Source organism: Ptiloglossa arizonensis, chromosome 8 (genome assembly GCF_051014685.1).
Source record: "Ptiloglossa arizonensis isolate GNS036 chromosome 8, iyPtiAriz1_principal, whole genome shotgun sequence".
NCBI classification, from domain to species: domain Eukaryota; kingdom Metazoa; phylum Arthropoda; class Insecta; order Hymenoptera; family Colletidae; genus Ptiloglossa; species Ptiloglossa arizonensis.
Window position 1 is genome coordinate 22,698,108 of NC_135055.1, and position 20,027 is coordinate 22,718,134.

The 20,027-nt window shown below is 51.0% G+C and overlaps 2 protein-coding genes across 8 annotated transcripts in view; one reads left to right on the forward strand and one right to left on the reverse strand.

Annotated features, from left to right (window-relative positions):
- Nucleotides 1-20,027, forward strand: part of LOC143149870 (apoptosis-resistant E3 ubiquitin protein ligase 1) — a 24,239-nt gene continuing 4,212 nt past the window's right edge. For 2 of the 7 annotated variants that reach the window (XM_076317617.1, XM_076317620.1), the window contains exons 1-8: nucleotides 1-125; nucleotides 296-489; nucleotides 17,626-17,782; nucleotides 18,310-18,515; nucleotides 18,661-18,860; nucleotides 19,236-19,473; nucleotides 19,549-19,718; nucleotides 19,802-19,982. In XM_076317617.1, coding sequence (XP_076173732.1) covers nucleotides 312-489; nucleotides 17,626-17,782; nucleotides 18,310-18,515; nucleotides 18,661-18,860; nucleotides 19,236-19,473; nucleotides 19,549-19,718; nucleotides 19,802-19,982 — 1,330 coding nt within the window. In that variant the 5' untranslated portion in view covers nucleotides 1-125; nucleotides 296-311. Of the gene's footprint in view, nucleotides 126-295; nucleotides 490-3,418; nucleotides 4,291-14,782; nucleotides 15,001-17,625; nucleotides 17,783-18,309; nucleotides 18,516-18,660; nucleotides 18,861-19,235; nucleotides 19,474-19,548; nucleotides 19,719-19,801; nucleotides 19,983-20,027 lie in introns of those variants that run through there. The other 5 variants (XM_076317618.1, XM_076317619.1, XM_076317621.1 and 2 more) reach the window with 5 other exon arrangements.
- On the reverse strand, nucleotides 15,327-17,559 carry LOC143149876 (uncharacterized). The gene is made up of 4 exons (XM_076317653.1): nucleotides 17,465-17,559; nucleotides 17,129-17,374; nucleotides 16,502-16,980; nucleotides 15,327-15,802 (listed from the first exon to the last, which is right to left on the reverse strand). Exons 2-4 carry the CDS (start codon nucleotides 17,217-17,219, stop codon nucleotides 15,461-15,463), a joined length of 912 nt encoding a protein of 303 aa, XP_076173768.1. The 5' UTR covers nucleotides 17,220-17,374; nucleotides 17,465-17,559; the 3' UTR covers nucleotides 15,327-15,460.

Consider the following 20,027-nt stretch of genomic DNA (forward strand, 5'->3'; position numbering starts at 1 on the left):
CACCTGTCACTCCATCTACATAACTGTTATCGTCATTCTAACCGACCACGCACGTTCTTACTCCGCAAAACTGCGCAGCGTTGACAATAGTATCGCGTGCCACCGATTAGTCCTATGAAAATGTGGTAAGCCGTATTAACGTAAACTATCGTCTAATTACATTCGACTGTGGTCTTGTTTACAAACACCGCGGCGACATAACCTCCAATTCCGACACATAACCTGTTAACAGTCAACTATACGTACATACGCGGTGTGTCGAAGTACAAAAAGTTTATAACCGTTCGTTTTGAAGATGCACCCATCAGGAAATGGCACGATGGTCGACCGTACTGTCGGGAGCATTCCTGGCCCTTTCTATGGTCTTGTCCCTTGGCAAACTTCTGATGCTTGCCACCGGAGATGGAAACAACGGAGATCTCACCGAGGCAGATCAGTGGCTTGCTGATATCGGTCTCAAACAATACCGGTCTCACTTCAGAGAAAAAGGTCAGAACTTACAATTGACTACAGTGCTAACGCTAGGCTGCTTTGTCAACGTTACGTCGCCCGTCTAGCGAGAAATAACAATCGTCGGGGATTCGCGATCGCGGTGCGTTCCGATTTGAAAACATCCGGCATCGAAGTAAACAAATGATACGATTAACAAATGCAAAATATCCTGCAAATCGTGTTCGATTAAAAATCGTTATCGACGCAGCGAAGAATTACACGGATGATTTTATAGCAATTCGATCGTGTAATACTCGATGATTTTCGAAATGAAATATCGTTGGACGATTACGACAGATATCCGGTATGCCGTTGCTCGTTCTATTCGGACGAGTCATCGATACGATGCTTTTAACCGTTCATTGTACCGAAGCAATAGGTTCGTTATCGTACGATACAACATCGGAATTCATTGTTTGGCAAGCGGTCAATTTTTCTTCGAGTAGAAGCGCCGGATACTATCGATCGTGCGTAAAGTTATCGAACTTCCGGGATGCATTAATCGTCCTTCAACGCGAACTTAAAGTACCTTTGCTCGCTCGTGCGAACGTTATTCATTACTTTGGCAAGAAGCGCGATGCTTCAGAATTCATTAACATCTCAAAGACTCGAGTCGAGTTACTCGAGTTTCCGCCGAGTGTACGGTCGACGTCTACTTACCAAGATTCGTCTCTCCGTGCATTACACGTTACGGACAATCGTTGGTTCATTTTACGTCGTCACTTTACCGAGATAACCTCGATCGTCGGCGTTCGAGTTGCTCGTAGAGGAAATCGTGCAAACTTTTTAGAAAAAGTTCCACGTTGGCGTGCATCGACTCGAGAAACTGTTCCGTAAATAACACGTTCAACAGGATTAGGCATCGCTCGCGTAGGGAAGTACGCGTTTCGGTCGTTCGACCGTCGCTCGTTTATCCGCATGTTCCCTGCATCGTATCTGGAGCCGGAGGCGACCGGAGAGCCGGTAAATCTGCGTCAGTGTCCAAACCTTTATCGTCTTGGCCCCGGTCGGTGCCAAGAAGGTCTGCGCGTGCGCGAATCCTGCCTAAGGCCAGGCTTTTGTACCTCGTTATTGGTGGGACGAACGAACGGATAGGAAGTTCCCCAGCTGCGGCAATGTCACTGCGCGCTGTTTGCGCTCGGTCCATCGGGGTGGGGGGATGCTCGTGTCCTGCTCACCCCTTTCGCGCGCGGGCAAACGTCCGTGTACACACGGACACGCCGCTTTTTCGGCTCAGCCCTGTCACTGTACGTTCCCAGTGGCCGAAAGCATCGTACAACGCTGACCAATAAACGGTAAAACCCTAATTGCCCGATACCCTAGCTACTGAATAATAAACGTCCCCGGTGTGCCAAACTCGTCGGCCTAAATGAAACTGTGCCGCTCTCCGTACGACGGTATTCCTACCGTGACAATGACTGACTAATGACTTTTCCCTGTCGATCGAACCAATCGCGAATTCAGCGTCGATCGAGCCGGTGAATAATTAAGAAGCAATCTTGTCGATGCATCAAGGTTAACGATAGAAAAACTTGGCGACTCGGAATGTAAAATTTCACCGCAGTCGCTCCGTTTTCCTGATCGTTCGCCAACGGATTTTTATTTTCTGCGTCTCGACGCGATACGCTTGCAAAAACTGCGTCGGGAAAGCTCTCGGGCACGCTGCTGGACTTTCTCGAACCGGAACGCGGCAGACAACGATTTCGGGTAGTTTAATTTACGGTCGAGTATCGATCTCGTAGCCGCGGGTTATCGTTCGCGAGTGATCGCCGGCAGCTTCAACGGAGCCGAATCGAGATGTTCGAACCTGTTCGAACCGATCCGATCGAACGGGAGAAACGAGCCACGTATCTTCGGAAGTACTCCGAGTGGCGCACTTCCGTCGACGCGGCACAAAGCAAGATTGGAAAGCATCGAGCGCTCGGTAACGATTTCGTTCCGTCAGCGAGCACTCTCCTCGACCTTGCTCGATCCCTTATCGGTCACGGATATCGCCGAAGATTCCGGTTCCCTGTACATCGAGGGCGTCCGACGCGAACGAGAGCACTTGGTTTCGATTCGACGACAAGTGCGCCGCAATTATTGGGAAAACTTTCGGCATCCAATTTTAGGTCCAACGACTGCCTCGGTCCGACCGTCCCCGAGAGCCCTCTCGAAACATTTCTTTGAGAACGTAGTATTAAATTAATCATCCCGCGTACACGTTCCGAACCGGTGAACCGGTTACGTCGCGATTCATCGAGGAGTTCTCGTCCTCCGTCCGACCCAGAAACCGACCGACGAATCCACCCTCTCGATGCACTTTCTTCCATCGATTCTCGATTTTTCTCCGTGCACGAATCCAACGAAAATCCGTAGCTCGAGGAATCGTTCAACGATTCTCGACCCGGCCGAGAATCCTCTCGACGCGCCCCTCGTTTCTTCGTCGATTCTCGACACGATTCCTCGCGCGTACATTTCCCCGAGAAATTTATACCCACGTATTACTCGTTCGCGGCGTGGTCGATCTCGCGAGTCGTTGAGTAGCCGCGAGACAACGGTACGAACGACTCGGCACGATCCACCCTCTCCATCGATTCTCGATTTTCACGGAGCCGAGATTTCCCGAGGAAGGAAAATCCGTTCGGAGCGTCTCCGCGGTTCCGATCGCGAACGCGTCGAACAACGGCTGCTCGAGATCGCGTAAAAAGATGGGGACGAGAGGGGGGGAGGTGGTGGTGGTGGTGGTAGTGGTGGTGGTGGTGGCGTGGCTAATAAGACGCGGTGGTAAAAGCAGTCCTCCCGGCGTGGCGACGGGGGTTCGTAAGAACGGGCGCGAAGGACGTGTGGCGTGGTGTTCTTTGCGGCGTGGCCGGCTGGTGGGAGCACGAAGGAACGAACGAGCGAGCGAACGAACGAACGAACGAACGAACGAACGGAACGGGTGGCAGAGGGTGGCTCTCGGCCGCGTAATCGTATCGCATGCAGTCGTCTAGCGTGAGTCCGCGCGAACGGATCGTCGAGTCGCATCGGTTCTCGGTTGACGGGCGTCGAGGCGCTCGCCCGACGGAACGTAAAAACTGCTGCGCGACCCCCCACCCCTCCCGTACACGGGGACGCGATTCCTTTCTATTTCTCGCGGCCGATCGTTCGATCGTCGAGGAACCAACGTGAGCATTATGCGCGTACGCGTGCACCGCGCGACTGAGAACGCCGTCTACGCGAACGGTGATACCGTAAAGGAGACACGGTCGGTCGCGCGTTCACCGAGCCTTTGACACACTGGCCGGCAGCTCGGTCCTTAGTAGACGCGCCGTCAAGCTCGCGTAGAACCCTCGCGTTTTTCGACCCCGATCCCCGTTTTCCCCAACCTTTCCGCTCTCTGCTCGCCCCTCCAGCTCTACCTCGTGCGCGCATCGCTCCCCGGTACAAACGTGTACCTCGATTCACGCTTAGCTACCTTCGATCTCCTTTCGGAGCCAACTTTCGCCCGTTTTCGCGAAACGACGTAGACGAAAGTAGAGATCGTTGCAATTTATACGTATTCGTCGAGTGCCGTTACCCCTGTCGCTAACCCCTCCGCGACGCGCAAAAGGGGGGTCTACGATTTTCGTACGCGCACCGGTGAAATCCGCGCTTCGATACACAACACGTACACGCGTACAGAGAGAGAGACACGCGCACCGATTTTAGGAGCTCGCGCTTCGTAGCTCGCCGGCACCGCGACCGATTTCGCTGCGGCGTTCCAGCTGCCACGATCCTACGGCAGGAATCACGGCGGTGTCTTCAAGCGACGAGACAGAAAGTCGATTCGAACCCGTAAGTGCACCTCTTTCTTCGGTTGCATTCGCTGCGTTGATTACACGCGGTGTTTCTTTCTCTTTTTTCTTTTTTTTTCTTTTTTTTTTTTCTTTTTTCTCCCACTCCGACGACATTCGAGGCTTTCGTGGCTTTCGTGGCTCGGGTTTTCCCTCGTTCGTGTATCGCGCGGAGACTCTCGGACGACCCGCGTCCTCCGATGTTTCGTCGACGAGAATTTGGAAACCGGAGGACCGGGTCCAGAAATTTCAAACTCGTTTTTCTAATCGTTCCGATTCGTTCTTCGATGCCCTGATCGCCCGTCGGCGGAGAGAACCGAGCTGGCGCGTGTCCTCTCGCGTTCCGAAGGTTCCTCGTCGATGTTTCGATCGTCGTACGTCGCATTGTTACAGCAAAATCGAAGCGTGCTGGTAAGCGCCAGCTCGAGGTTCCCAGACGAGCTCCTCGCAACCTTGTTTTCGCTCGTCCCGTGCACGGGGGTGATTGGCTCGGAGAACATCGAATTACGTTTCTAATTAAGCGCGCTCTCAACCTCCTCCGCCACCCTCTCGGGCGTATAATTTACATTCGACGCGATGTTCGCGTATCGTGCAGCCGAGACACGATTAAAACGCGGTTCGTTTATCGTATACTATTTTGCGCCACTTTGGAAACTCGTTGGCCGTGCACGCGAACGCGAACGCGGTCTACGGGTTTTTAATTACGGTGCGTCACGAAAACCTCCGTAACCTTCCATTCGAGACCGTAACGAACAAGGTGTGCACACCGTCGCTCGAAATACTCGATACGGTTGCCGAAATTCACATTCAACCGACGAAATTCCCAACGTTCTCGTCCCGCGAGTTTTTATCTCCTTTGATTTTTTACGTATCGCGTATTTCCAGCGGAGAACTGTTCCCTCGACGACGACGACGATGATATTGTTTCGATAATCACGTGTCATCGTAATCGCGATCGTATCTTGTTCGTCGACGCACCTACGTATCGCCGAGAAAAAGAAAAAATTCGATCCGGTATCTCGGCCGCGAAGAATCGTTTCTTTTAAACTAGTCGATATTCTCCGTTGCGATATCGTTTTCCAGAAAGATTCCACGGTTCTGTTTACCATCGATACTCGTCCGTTACGTGCCTATACGTAATCCGTGATAGCAGTAGTCGGTTAGGTGCACGCGCACTGGATTGATCTTTCTCGAAAACGAAGAGCTCGCGAAGCAATCTCGTTGTTCTATATTTTCGTCTTATTTCGAGCCATAGGATCTCCCCGACCCCGTCCGTACCACGAATTTTGGCCAACGTTATTGCACGTACACAGAGAGACGCGGTTCAAACGTACGACGGAGAATATTCGCGACAGTCTTATTTCTGGGGTAGGCGAACGGTGTCGAATAATTTCAGCCGATTAAAACCTCCGATCGCGAGACCGCGCCGATTCTTCCCCCTTGGCGATACGGTACGCTTTGTCTCGCGCGTTAGCCCACCATAGAACGGATTCGTTCCGGCGAAAGTTCAACGATGCCGTTGAAGTTCCCCCAAGAGGGAAGTAACACGGTCTGAGGGCCGCTCGTCTCGAGAGGAGCATCTCAGGCTGAGCTGCGTCGGTTCTATTTGAATTTCTAAACTGTGCTCGATGCTCCAGTCTGGTTGTTGGCGGACGAGCGAGCGAGCGAGCGAGCCCCGGCCGCGTAACTTCGTATCGCAGCATCACGTCGGAGAGAGGTCACGGAACGTCTCGGGTGGAAAAGAAGACGTTGACGTCACCGCGCCACCGTGAACTTCGAAGGTTGTCGTTGATACGCTCGGAACCGACCCCAAAAGTCGCGGGATCGCCCGGAGCACCGCGAATACATCCTGCATTGCGGCACTTTAACGCGAGCCTCGTCCGACGGACGCTATGGAAAAAGTTTTCGCGACGCTGGTAACGCGATTTCATCGTTACCGTGGGTACGTTCGAACGACACGTAGGAGAAAACGCTCCTCGACGACAACGACGACAATGACGACGACGACGACGACGAGGCGAGACGGATCGACGCGATACGAAAATCGAACGTCCTTCGAGAAAGTTCGTTCCCCGTGTGTTCGTCGTGCGTGTCCGCTCGTGGCTTCGCTCGTTCCGTGGAAACGAAAAGTTCCACGCGGGGAAAGTTTATGCAATTTGCTACGAATAGACAAATATCGTTGCCGTTCGCTGTCGCCGCGAGGAACCTCGTCGGCTTAACGCCGCGCGAACACGCACCTCGGTTAATTGATCCGGCGAAACTGGAACGGGACCGTGCAACACGCTCGTCATCGTTCAACGACCAACGGATCAACAGAGCCGTAAATTTCTTCGTTAGCGGGGATCGAGTCGTAGGGTACAGCGATCGGTCGTACACTCGATTACCGGGTGTAATCGGTTCTCGGGAGGCACGCTGGGATCGCGGTTCGAGAAAGTCGCTACGGGGCGAAGGTTGGAACGGCTCGGTAGGTTCCGAATCGATAAACTCGGCGCGAGTCCGGAGCATTATCTTCGCGTGAGTTTTCTCGTTGTCGTCGGCGTAATTTATGCCCAGCATCCGCGATAAACGGGAGAGTAACGAAGCGGAACGGAGAGATTTCGGGAGAGGGAACCACGGGCCCGAGTAACCGACCGTGAATCATTCGAGGAATCGCGTGAGTCGAAACGATAACGTTTCCGCGCGACGCTCGAACGCGAGACAACCTACTTCCTCGGTCATTTGGCAAATACGCATCGATCGTGCGGACGCGTCCGTCCGGTGATCGCGCGCGAAATCGATTTCCCGGGAAGCCGATGTTGCGTGCACGTGCACGCCAGCGCGAACACCGTCCAAGGGAAAAGTATCGATTCCCCCATCCGTGGTCGCTGGCCTTAACCTTTCCTCGTACGCAGAAAAATTTCAACCGTTCCTCGAACGTTACACCGAGCACGTCCTCGCGTTCGTTTCGCGTTACGCTCGACACGCGAGCTATTAATCGCGGTGTACGCGATCGACCAATGTCCAAAGAATTATCGACCAGTCGACCAGACGAGGGTCACCGCCCACGCGGACCTGTCGCGTCGTTCTCGCTAACCGCTGATATCGCCAACGAAAAGAACTGGTCTCGGTTCTTCCTCTGGCGAAACCTACCGACGAAATCGCGCGGAAAGCTCCCTGAAACGGGATTGAACTTAAACGGTTGGAAACCATTCCGTCGGGCTTGATTACACACTACAGAGAATTGCAAATTAAATCCGATCCGGAGACGGAGGTTCGGCCGTGTATCCATCGCGCGACGAGAACCCCCGCGAATCGACCGCAGGATCGATCGACGACGTCCTCTTCCACGCTTCCAGAATCTTTCGAAATTTCGAGCACCGTGCCAACCACCACGATCGAACCTTCCTCTCGTTTCCACGCGTCGAAGCACGTTTCTGAAATTTCCAATAGAAAACTCGAAACCGGTACTATCGTTACCAACGAAGTCGACTCGAGTTTTCGCGCGAATCGGCCAAACGTAGTTCAATTACCGCGCGTGATCGATTCGGTAAGCCGTCGTTAACCCATAGTATCACGCTCGACCCCCCAATGTAATCGTTCGTCCCTTATCGACGATCCGATTCCGTTTCGAACGGAACCCACGGCACTTGTTGATAACCGTTTCCACCTACATGTCAACGTTCCGCCGTCGGGAATCGCGACGACGATGGATACGTCCGGTGTGTTACTCTCTCGAAGAAAAAAAATAGTATCTCGCGTGACCGGTATTATTTCACGGTTTCGGTGGGGATTATGTAAATATAATCCGGGCTCGCTATAAAGTAGCGCGAATTCAACGACGTTATCTTCGCGCGACCGCGCGACGCAGAGACACCAATTACATCCCGGCCCGACACGGGGCCGTTAATCATCGCGCAATCGCCCAGAAACGAGCCACCGAATTTCTAGCGATCTTCCGGCGGTGGTTTTACCGGCCTCGTTCGCGTTACCAACTCCCCGTGGAGTATCTCGAATCGAGGCTGAGGCCGAACCTACGGACCTCGTGCGAAGAGTACTGCACGTGGGCGAAAAAATTGTCTATTTACCGGTACCTCTTCATAACCATTGACGAACCGTGTTTCTACGGTTGTTCCGAGTTCTCTTCGTAGATACAGTGTTGTAAAGTTCAGATTGTAATATGTAGTTTATTATAATATACAGGCATCTCGCGTATCCAGTGGTATAGTTTTTGTACATACGAGAATACAAAGTCCGAAGAAACAAGTGTACAGTGATATTTGACTAAGGCATGTTGTAAAATTGACTAGAAAGAGCCAAAAGAAAAATAGCCAAACCGTTGACCGCGTAGCGAACGACCCTTCCGCGCCAATATGGAGACAGTCTTTAAACTGACATGGACCATTCGCTATCGACATCTGGCACTCTCGGGATCATTGTTGCATTCGTTCCAACGCAGAGAACCCAACGAAAGGACGAAATCTTCGTAGGAAGAAGAGTGTAGCCGACTATGGTAGATCGTACGAGCGAGACGCGCGGTAACTCTCGCGTGCAATCTCTTCGCTCGCGTACAGTACTCACGGTTGGTTATCTCGGTCGGAAAGTCGGACGGAAGCTCCGGAAGCTACGTAACGCGTGTCGCGTTCGTTGGAATCGCGTTCGCGAATCCAAGTCGGCCAGTTGCTTCTGTAGCAGCGAATGTTGCTCGTTCCGAGCGCAATCTCGCCGCGAAACGATCGAACGTGTAAGTAACATCGTTATTCGAGCGCGCTCGCCCCGGAACTTGAAAGACAATTCGGGTCGTTTCGCAAGAATCATCGTGTAGGTGCTCGCGCTCGCCTCAGGGGTTTCACCGAGACTTTAATTAGCCCCGAAACAATCGCTCATTCTTCGCGGAACGCGTTCATGGTCTCGCGTCTTTTCATCGTCGCCGTGCGGAGCTAATCCCGGAGGGTCCTCGAAAAAATTCTTTTCAACCGGACCTCGTCATCCGGGATCCGCTTTCTCGGCCTCTCGCGAGTGAAAAAAAAGAAAAAAAGGAAAAAGAAAACCGCGAACGCGACGCGGTGACTTTAATTGCACCGCTGTTTACGGTTGGTTGTACAGCGACGGGACCGAGACGAGTTACGCCCGAAATTCACTCTCCCGATGAATCGTTTTAAGAAACTTCGAACCAACGAATCGAGTTCGATGTCCGTGCGATCGCGGGTAAAATTCGTGAGAAAAAAATAGAAACGACGGTAACGTTCGATTCGAACGTGGTTAACTTTCTAAGGTTAGAGACCGATCGATTCTCGGCGCTGGGAAAAATATCAACAAGTACGTTTTACCAACGACGATGCTCGAGAATCGAGTCGCGTCGGTACTAGGATAATGCCTCGGGTGTTGATCAAAAATTTACCATCGCGTATCTCGGGTTTGAGAAACACGTACGTTGAGAAAATTCCTTCGTTCCCGTTGTCCATTTCGTTCGAACTCTCACCGGTGTACGAGTATTCTCTGCCACGTGGCGTATTGTTAAGTTTGAACGTTACGCGGAGCAACACCACCGGGCGGACGAACGTATCGTTGCAAGTAACCGGGCACGCGTCGAGTTTCCGTTAACCGGGATCCAGGGCCGCGACGGTGCAACGTCGTCGACGAAAACCGTGAAGAACGACACGTGTCCCCGGTATCCAGCAACGGTGGCCATTCGCGAAACGTTTGAAACGGACACGAGGGCGAATCGTTGTAAATTCGTGGCGCGCGCGGGGTATCGCAGCCACGGCGGACACAAAGGCGTGCACGGAAAACGCGGAATCGATCTGTCCCACCTTCGTAATACCAGCAACCCTCTCATGCATAATCATGAGAATGTATGACATACGTATGCCCTGGTTTTCCCTGGCCTCCTGCACCTCCTCCTCCTCCTCCTCCTCCACCTTCCACCCTCCCCCATTCCCCCGTCCTCTCTCCTCCTCTCTTAGCACCGAAAGGATCGTTAGCACGAAGTAATGCCAGTGAAGGATATCCGTTCGAAAAGGTCAAGAGTCCACGCGAGGTCGCCGTGCTTCGCGGTTGATTCTTTCATTGTGCTCCGTCATATTTTTTTTTCCCCCACCCTCGTTCGACCAACCTAGGAGAAAAAAAAATATATATGTATATATATATATATATATATATATATATATATATATATGCGAACGAAACGAAAGGTCCAAGGTACGAAAGTACGCGCAGTGGATACCTCCTTCTTTTGTACCTTTGAAATCGTTCCGGCCGCCTCCTCGAGAGCTTTGACGCGAATCGCTAATGGAACGCTTATCCCCAAGTCCTGTAATGTCGCGGTCGAAACACCGAGCGTCATTTTTCTCTTCCCTGGTTCCGACGTGAAAAATACTCGGGCTCCGTTTCGCCGCCGCCAAGCGGAATCACGAAACTGTTTTTACATTCGCTGCGTACCTACATCGTCCCTCTTTCCATAAATTAACATCTTAAGAGCCGTTTGAATATATTCCCAACAACCACCGAGCGAATTATCCCGGAGGGCCGATTCGTCGCGCTGGGACTAATCGATAATCTTGTTCGCGTTCGATAACGTATCTCCGACGCTTCTTCGCGCGTTTATTTAATATATATTTATTTATTTCCTTTCTTGTCGCGAATTTTTACACGTCTCCCCTACCGTTTCTACCTGCAGTACCAATCGATTTCCGACTCCAAAATTGATTCAACCTCCACGCGCGTTTAAAGTAAACTTTTTCCGGTCACGGTAGGACAGAGTCGAGTGCGCGTTCGAGGCTAACTTTGAACAAATTATTTGTAAAGAAAGGATGTTCAAATTGTTCGAAAAGGTCCGAGAATTAATTCGTACGTACGTCGCGTTCGATAAGAATCTTCGAGGCTCGCGGTTCTCCATTACGGTTCTAATATATGGAGATTGGAGTGTTTTCCAACGATTCGTGGGCGTTGTTGTAGGTGTGTCCCGTGACGATCCGTGTTTGCACGGAAGGGGAACGCTTCTGTTTTTCTTTCTACGCCCTCGGATTCTTGGAACTCGGCCTGTAATAACTAATTGTCCGAGTATCACGGGTTCTAGCTGCGCACCTACAACGGTGCGTCTATCCGAGAATCCCGGTTTACCTCTGCGGTGCAACGAATCTGGAGTTTCCTCGCGAGATTATCGAAGATCGTTGCCCGACGAAGACAAAAGGGAAAATCGGTCCTGGACAAAATCCACTCGTTGCTTCTCGCGTTGAAAAAATTCACGATCTTCTCTTCCAAACCGTGACCAATTCTCTCCTTCCTCGTACGATACGGCGCAACAAGGTCGTTGCGCGAATTTCGTTCAATTCGTTGATGGCGAAACGCGAGGAAAGCCAACGAGAGAAACGCAAAGTATCGGGTTGTACGGAAAGTCATTTCGTTTCTTTTTTCGTGAAAATGGAACACGATCCTTTCAGAGTGTACAAACATTTTATTCAATTATATATTCTCCGTGTCGGAGAAACGAAACGACTTCCCGAACGATCCGATAATTGGAAGGTTCTCGTGTCCGTGGAACGAACCAACCATCGAGAGATATCGCGCCCGGGAATCTTGCTGACTGACGAAGATCCGATCGAATCGAACACGTTGTCGCCTTTGTTGCTCGCTTCTCGATAACCGATGTAATCTCGAGGCCGTCGTGTTATCGGCTCTTCCTCCGTCGTTCCCGCGTCGTTCGAGTCGACGTATTCGAGATACGCTGGACGAGACACTCGACGGGAGCCGATTAAAAACTCGACGGAAAAATCGAGCCTCGAGGATCCCGGGGAGTTTAAAAATAATAATGGAGAAACACTGCAGGGTCGCGCGTCGGTTTCCACGAGGTAGGAATCGAAGGAGTAACTCGCCACGGGGGTCGTTCGCGACCCGCGTTGACAAAACGGGTTTCCAGAGATCCTGTTACCTGTTACGGTTCGGTACGGTGAAACGAAAGAGGAACCGATCATCCCGGGGCTTATTCCGAAATATTTGAGAATTTTATCGTTTCGATAAAAATCGAGAACGGAGTCGAAGAGTCTCGAGAACCATCCACGTAGGGTTCTCGAGCTGCGATCGAAGCTGCCGAAATTTTCATTAAAATCGACGTGGACGATGTCGAAACGATTTCGCGGTGATTTCGGGCCGCGATGATTCCACGCGAACCGGTATCGATCGTTACCTCGAACACCGCGGAATCGTGGACACGTTTCGACGTTTCGCGTTGGTTTTTATCGCGGGCAATTGGCGCGGTACACGGACAGCCGATAAATTGCGCACGGGAAACGAGATGAGCGTGGAGAACACGGGTACGATAACCCCTAGCTCGACCCCGAGTGGACTCTTGACCCGCTTTCGGGAACGTTTAATTCATAGTAACGTATCGTCGCCGTTGATTAGATTGTCGGGCCGCGCGTCCTATCGATTCGCGATCGTTTAATTGGCGTCGTTAATCGGCGGCCTAAAAGCAGCCGACACACGAGGGAGAATCGTCGAAACCGCTATCAATCTCCTCGGACGTAACCGGTGGATCTGGGTCAACGCGGGCAAAAGTAATACACCGGCTCGAATATCGCTATCGGAGCTTCTATACCCCCCTACCTGCCTCCCGCTCTGTAGCTTTGCTCGCCTCGATAAGCTCGATCCTTAAACTTATACCGAAAGTCCTCGGGAAGTTTCCACTTTACACCAAACACGGCTCGAATTATTTCGTTCGCGATTTTGGATATTCGGGAAACACCGCCGCGCGGAAGCCGGCTTTATTATTTCACCGACGCTTTATAAAATATTCGTCCCGTTCCCGATGCACAAAGAACCACGGGCAAAGGAACGCGGGTTCCCCTCGGTGTTTTATGGCCTCCCGTTCCGCGTTCAAATGCGCCGCAATGTTCGCGCTAGACTCGTAACTTTCTTTTTTTTATTTTCTTTTTTTTTTGTGTACACACACCGGTTATATTTTCCCCCGCATATTTGGTCCTTCTCGGTTTTACTTTCCGTCGCGTGTAACTTTTCTCGCGTACGTTTTCAAACGCGTGCTCACCCACGCCCCGGTCCCCTGCTCTCTCTCTTTCTCTCTTCAGCGCCGCGTTGCCCCCGATAAAAAGGCAAATTCGATTACCCGCGGCCGAGCGACCTTCACCCTCGAAACATGCGGTATTTCTTTTCTCGTTTCCGCGCTCGTAAAACGATTAGAATCTGGAGTACTGGTAACGGTCGGGGTGCGGGCCACCTCGTGTTTATCGTCTATAGTGGCGCGTTGAAGTCGCTTCAAGGTCACTTTGCTAAAGGTTACCCGACTCGTCTTTTCATCGCGTTCGACGCGCCGCTCGGAAAGAGAATATACTCGCCGATGAATCTTTCAAAAATTCAACAATTAGTTGATCCGGTTAACCGTTCTTCTCGGCTCGTAGGTAATTCCATCGTCGATGGAAAGAAATCGAACGATAAAATCCGATCGAGACGATTCCAAGTACCCGGTGGGTCTCCGTTGAACCGACGACGATCAAAGAACACCCTGGGAAGGAATTTATTCGTTACGTAGACTATTCTCGGTTCGTGATTCGCCTGTGACCTCTCTCTAGTTCTCTCTCCCCTATCTCTCTCTGTTTCGCGCCGTTTTCCAAACTCCGCTCGACCAATAATTGAAATTAATTACATTTCGTTAGCAGGCACAATACCTCCATTGTTCGTCTCGGAAGTGTGATTAATGCTTCTCCGCGTAACCGTAACCTCCCCCTTTGTTTATATCGCGAACGCGTTGCATCGTCGGGGAACAACGCTTCGGTTTCTGTTCGTGCAACGCGAAACGTTAACCCTTTGCACTCGAGCTGGCTTCTTTGCTACCGGAAACGACGCCTCGAGAAAATTCTTCGATTCGTAAAATTCATCCGGAATGAAACATGTTTATATACTTCGCATACATGCGTTTACATTCTACAAAAACTCGATATTTAAATTCCAATTTGTATTCTAAACCGCGAAGTTTTCCCAGATTGAAAATAGTACACCGAATCGGGTGACGACCGAGGATCTCCTCTCGAGTCCAAAGGGTTAATTCCACGTTCGACGAAACCGGAAACATCGATGACCGCTTGTACGCGCGTACGTTACGAATTCGACGAAATTCATTGCCTAATATATACACAATCTGTTCGCTGATTGTTCGTCTCGTCGCGATTCCGCGCGCGTGAATCGGAGGAGACTCGTTCCCTTCGGTGCGTAACCTCGAACGAGAATCTCGATCGATCACGAACGCTTCGTTTGTCGTAAAAATTTCCATACGTCAAAAATTCGACGAAACGAGGCGCATTGGTTGTTCAATCGTTGTTCGTCCCGTCGCGATTCCGCGCGCGTAAGTCGAAAGAGACTCGTTCCGCGTTCCCTTCGGTGCGTAACCGCGAACGAGAGTCTCGATCGATCGCGAGCGCCTCGTTTGTCGTGAAAATGTCGAAACGCGCGAGCTTTTGCGCGTACCCGATGGTGAGTTTAAAAGTCTGTTGATGTTTCGACGAAAGATGACCTCCTCGTGACGAGCGAGCGATCCGACCGGTGAACAGAAAGAGAATGAATGCTTCGTTAGTCGGTAAAAGGTTGACGAGCCAGGACAATCGTCGAGGAATTATGCCGGACAAAAATCGTGGCTGTCGGGATGGACAACGCGACAAAGATTTCTTTGCCGACGAGATATCGTCGATCGGCATGTCGCTGCGGCCAAGCGGCAGCGCCTCATCCGGTAAGTAAAACGTCCACGTAGACGGCCATTAGCGAGCCTGACGCTGATTTCCGCACGCTCGGCTGAAAAGGAGCGACCAGATCCTCCGAGAACGTAGCTAGTACCATTATCCCTTCCGTAAGGACGAAGGAACCTTGCAGGGTGTCCCCGTGATTCGGTGAAAGGAACGATGACTCTTAAAGAGAACGATCTTTGGAGAATGTTTTCGATCACGGAACAAATCGAGCTCGACACTCGGCGTCGGGAACACCCTGTACGATCTTTGAACACGATCTTTCCAATATTGCACTATTTATTTCGCCGGTTCGGGCCATCGAGACTCGTCACCGAACCTCTTTAACGATCTACGATCAAATTATCGCATTCGTCGCAGCACCGTTACGAAGGTCGGTTACAGAAGCTTGTAGAAGAGATTTATAGGAACGCGAGGGATTCGTTAATCGCAAGTTCGTCTTCGAAATTACGACCTTGCATCGTACAGGTGTAGAAGGAGGTCCGTGATTATATGTCCGTTCTTGGACGCTTGAATTTTCTGAGCCTCGTCCACCATACAGCTCGTCAAACGGTCCCTCTTGATCGCGCAGTCCGCTTGCAATGACAGTGGATACGATTCGGCGGTGCCCAGACCAGTCCGGAGCTGACCGAACAGATTCAAGATAACGCATTCTTTCATCAGTACCTCCGACTCGGCGACGATCGGATCGTCCATGGCGCAGAGCCAAAGCAACTTGTCCAACCATGCCACCTTCTCGCTGTTCTCGGTCTTGTAGCTCACACCGTGGTCCCGCATCCATAGAGTTATCTGTAGGTCCGAGAATCGATACGCGACGGTTACCCGAGGTATTCGCGAGATTGATAACTCGATCGTCGAAACATTCTTCAGTGGATTTCGCACGGTGTACCTTCGAAATTTTAGGAATCTCGAATAGTACAAACTTTAGCACCCGTCAAAAGGTGCACTTTCGCGTTTTGTGTAAAATGAACGAACCTTCCGAGTTGGAAACTGTATCGAAGCTATTCAGATGTGCGGTGAAACGTAGTTTTTGGAAAGGTACAGGTTGTTGAAGTCAACGTCTGAACATTTTTTGATTACTTTAGAATAGAAATAGCTAGTAAAACGTAGTTTTCGGAAAAGTAGAGGTCGTTGAAGTCAACGTCTGAACCTTTTTTGATTACTTTAGAATAGAAATAGCTAGTAAAACGTAGTTTTTGCAAAAGTACAGGTCATTGAAGTTAACGTCTGAACATTTACAATTACGTTAGAATAGGAATCGCCTCGCAATCTCTAGGGTCTGCGCAAACGTTGCGTTCCTCCACCATCGTAAAGTATCCATCGAGCTTAAAAATTGTACGATCTTTGGGAATGTTGAGTTACCAGTTTAACGATGTTCGAAGAGGTTCAAAGCGTCGGTGATCGTAGAAAGAATGTTTCGACGTTGAAACGCGAACGCTGATCGCTTCGAGGGTGTACTTCCAGTATTTCCAGCCGCGTGTTTCTTACCCTTCCTCGACACTTGAAGGTCAAAGGATTCCCGTCGAAGTAGACCTTAGCGATGCCACCCGGGAACACGGTGGGTTCCAAGCAAGCGAGACGATTCTCTCTAACGTCGAGACGCTTGAGAAGCAGCAGATTGGCGAAAATCGCTGGCTCGAGTACGACGATACGATTGTAGGACAGGTCCAGCTGTTCCAGATACACGAGATCCTTGAACCAATTCACCTTGACCAGGGTGAGGTTGTTGTTGGGTAGGCTGAGCTTCCTCAGGTTGGACAGGTGTCCGAAACCATCCGGATGTATGTCCCTTATTTGACACTTGTGAACGTTCAACGACCGTAAGGTTCTCGCGTACTTGATGAACGCGTAACTCGGTACGTAGCCCAGTTTCGAGTTGAAGATCATTATCGCGGATGGGTCCGGCGACACTTGGTTCAGCACCGTGTTCAGACTGACGTCCGAGCATTGCACGCGATCACCGGGCCCTGTGCGTCGAAGAGAAACAGAAAGTTGATCGATTTCGGTGTCGAGCGATCGAAATTGCGCGCGCGGGTATCCTCGAAGGACCGGCACGGTTCCCCGATCCTTCTTTGTTGCACGAACGGTAGACGAATTGGAAAAAATTCACCTCACCTTCTTCGTGTTTGCTCACGGTGCATATTGCGAGCACGGCACCGATGCACTCGGAAATGCACAGCAGAACAAGGAACGACGTACGGCGCATTCCGAGCGGCTTGTGTACAGCTCTCGACACGGTGTTCGTCACGAATGACGACCGAACGAACAGCGGACGCGACGAGGAACTCGTAGCCGGGAATTTATCTGCGCGACGCTTCCCGTTTTCGTGCGACGGATACGCGTCGCTGTCGCTGATAATTCCTACGAGCCAATTAATTAGAAAAAAAAAAAAAAATGGAAAAGAGAGCGGAAAAAAAAAGAAAGAAAAAGAAAAGGCAAAAACGATAATACCATGCCACGCGAGTCGTCTCGGTCGCGGTAACGGGGGACACTCTTCGAAGCTGTCGACGTTCGCCACGCGGTGATTTCTTTTTCTTCTTTGTTTGCTTTTGCATTTAGAGATTGCAACGGGAATCGTGGATAGAGAATCAGAAACGATTGGGATTTTCCAGGCATCTCTACCCTCGCGAGCTGCGGCGAGGTCGAAGCGTTACCGGAACTGCCGCCCCAGGACGAGGAACGCTTGCAACGCGCGGCACGTTTGCTACAACAGAGACTCGTTTTACGCCAGTGGTTGATAGACCACGGTCTCCACAGCTATTACCAAAAGTGAGCAATCATTCACCGATCGACGTCACTCGCCGACCTTCCGAGCGGAGGAAGTAACGCGTAAACGGTGGATCTTCGCCGAGCGGAAGACAACCGTTGCAACCTGACCACGATACCTCGATGTCGATAATGATCGACGAGTCGTACACGAACGTTTATAAGAACGAGATGTTCGTTTATTCACGAGCTACGTAAAGTCCTCTTCGGGTAAATCTAACGTCCGAAACGATCAATCTATACTCGTTGCCCTTGCATTTATATTTCAACTCGTCCGGTTATCGTCATCGATGCACGTGACTATGGTATTCTTCTTTCCTGTTCCCTCGTGATTCTACCTCGTCGATCGTACAGTTCGACGTTCCACGCGAACCTCGTTCTTGTCGATGAACGCGACGAAACGATCGAGAAACAAGATAGAACGACCGAGCAACGTGGTACACCCTGTAGCGGTCTGTTTATCGACCGAGCACCCATCAACGTCCCCGGAAGAGAAAATACAGGGGATAGATCTGTTTTTGTTTCGTCAGGCTGATGCAGATGGAAGTGATGTCTCTCGAGGACGTATACTGGGTGGAGGATAATGCGGTACGGCCAACCCTTGGCAAAGATCTACAGCGATGGATCCAGGCCAGACAGACGCTGCCCACTTCGAAGGAGGATTTAGAGACCCTCAAGGCCGATCTCTGGAGCGCCGTTGTAAAGAACAGTCAACACCAAGACGCTTGGACATGGGGTAAACTTTTCTCTTTTTCTTCCGATACACGTAAGCCGGTTCGGTTGAACGGCTCGTTAGAACCGAGAGCGGAGAAACGTATTGATAAAAAGCACCCGCGAGAGGACTATAGGAGCGATTTGTTTTTAATGCTACGTCCCGTCAGGTGGAATGTTGGTAGTTTCCGTGTCGGTGGCAGGGTTAGTGACCCTGGCTGCTATGACGCAGCCCTCTCTAGCACCAGAAGCAAAACATTCCCTTCTGCAATACGTGACCGGAAAGTATTTGCTGCCGAGCAACTGCCGCGTTCACTTCGAGTGGGACGAGCCGCAGCTCGTAGGAGAAACAATGACGTTCACTGTGAAGGTACTTTGTTTTCTTTTTAAACGGTTATTCAAATATGCCCGCGAGAATAAGCGACGAGTGCCGGTTAAGTGGTGCCGCGCCACTTTCGACGAGCAGCCCTCTTGTTGCTCGCAATCACGGACGTAACGAAAGAATAATATAGCTCGTACCGTATCGGAACTGTTACCTCGCACGATTTCGATGGAACGTTTCTCGCCCAGATTCCACGATATTTCAAACAGTTCCCGAGAGAGTACGATAAATGTTCTTTTAAACGACGACGAAAGAACGTTCCGTTGAAATTGTTGAGAAAAGTAGCAACGGTACTTGGTCAACCACGCGATACTCTCGCACGCGAGATAGACGATCCATCGTGACGAAAGTGTACCTTTCCAGTTTTATCAACGCAACGGTCAACCGTATCCGATCTGCGACAAGGACAACTTGATAGTCGAGGTGACGGAGGGTTCGCGAAGGGTGGCCACTTTGATAGAGTTGGGTGGCACCGATCCGTTGGCCGCGAACACCGCGGTGGTTAAGTTCACCGTTCGGCATGCCGGACAGTATCAAATAGCCGTGCTTATCGGTTCGTGTCACGTTCACGGCAGCCCGTTCCTGAAGAACTTCCTTCCCGGTAGGTGTTTGCGATAAGGGGTCTCCCGTAAATCTCCAACGAGGCAAACATCCTATACTTTGTTTGATTTACCAGGTCCTCCGGATCCAAACAAGACAGTCTTCGTACGGCACAGTTCCACGGTGGTTTGTACAGCTGGGATCGTGCACAGTATGACGATAGAGCCGCGGGACGAGTACGACAATCTTTGTGTATTCGGGCCCGGGGATAAGCCCACGGAGGGCTACCAAGTGAACATTACCCAGGCAAGCGAAACAATTTTAAACGAGAACCGTCGCGTACCACCGTTTGGATGAATCTTATCGCAGAGTTTCTATTTTCCTTGCAGATCGGTAGCGCGTCCGAGAAATCGGCCGTGACGAATTGCAGCATACAGCTCGACTACGACTCGCCGAATCAAAAGGTTCGTTTGAAAGTCAGTTTCCCGAGGGGTGGTTGTTATCACGCAACGGTCAGCTCGGCTGGATTGCAGCTGCAGAACGGTGATTTCGACATCATTGTACTCGAGAGTACGAAACTCGTCCCTTGTTTTACATTTTAAACGCTTCTTATCG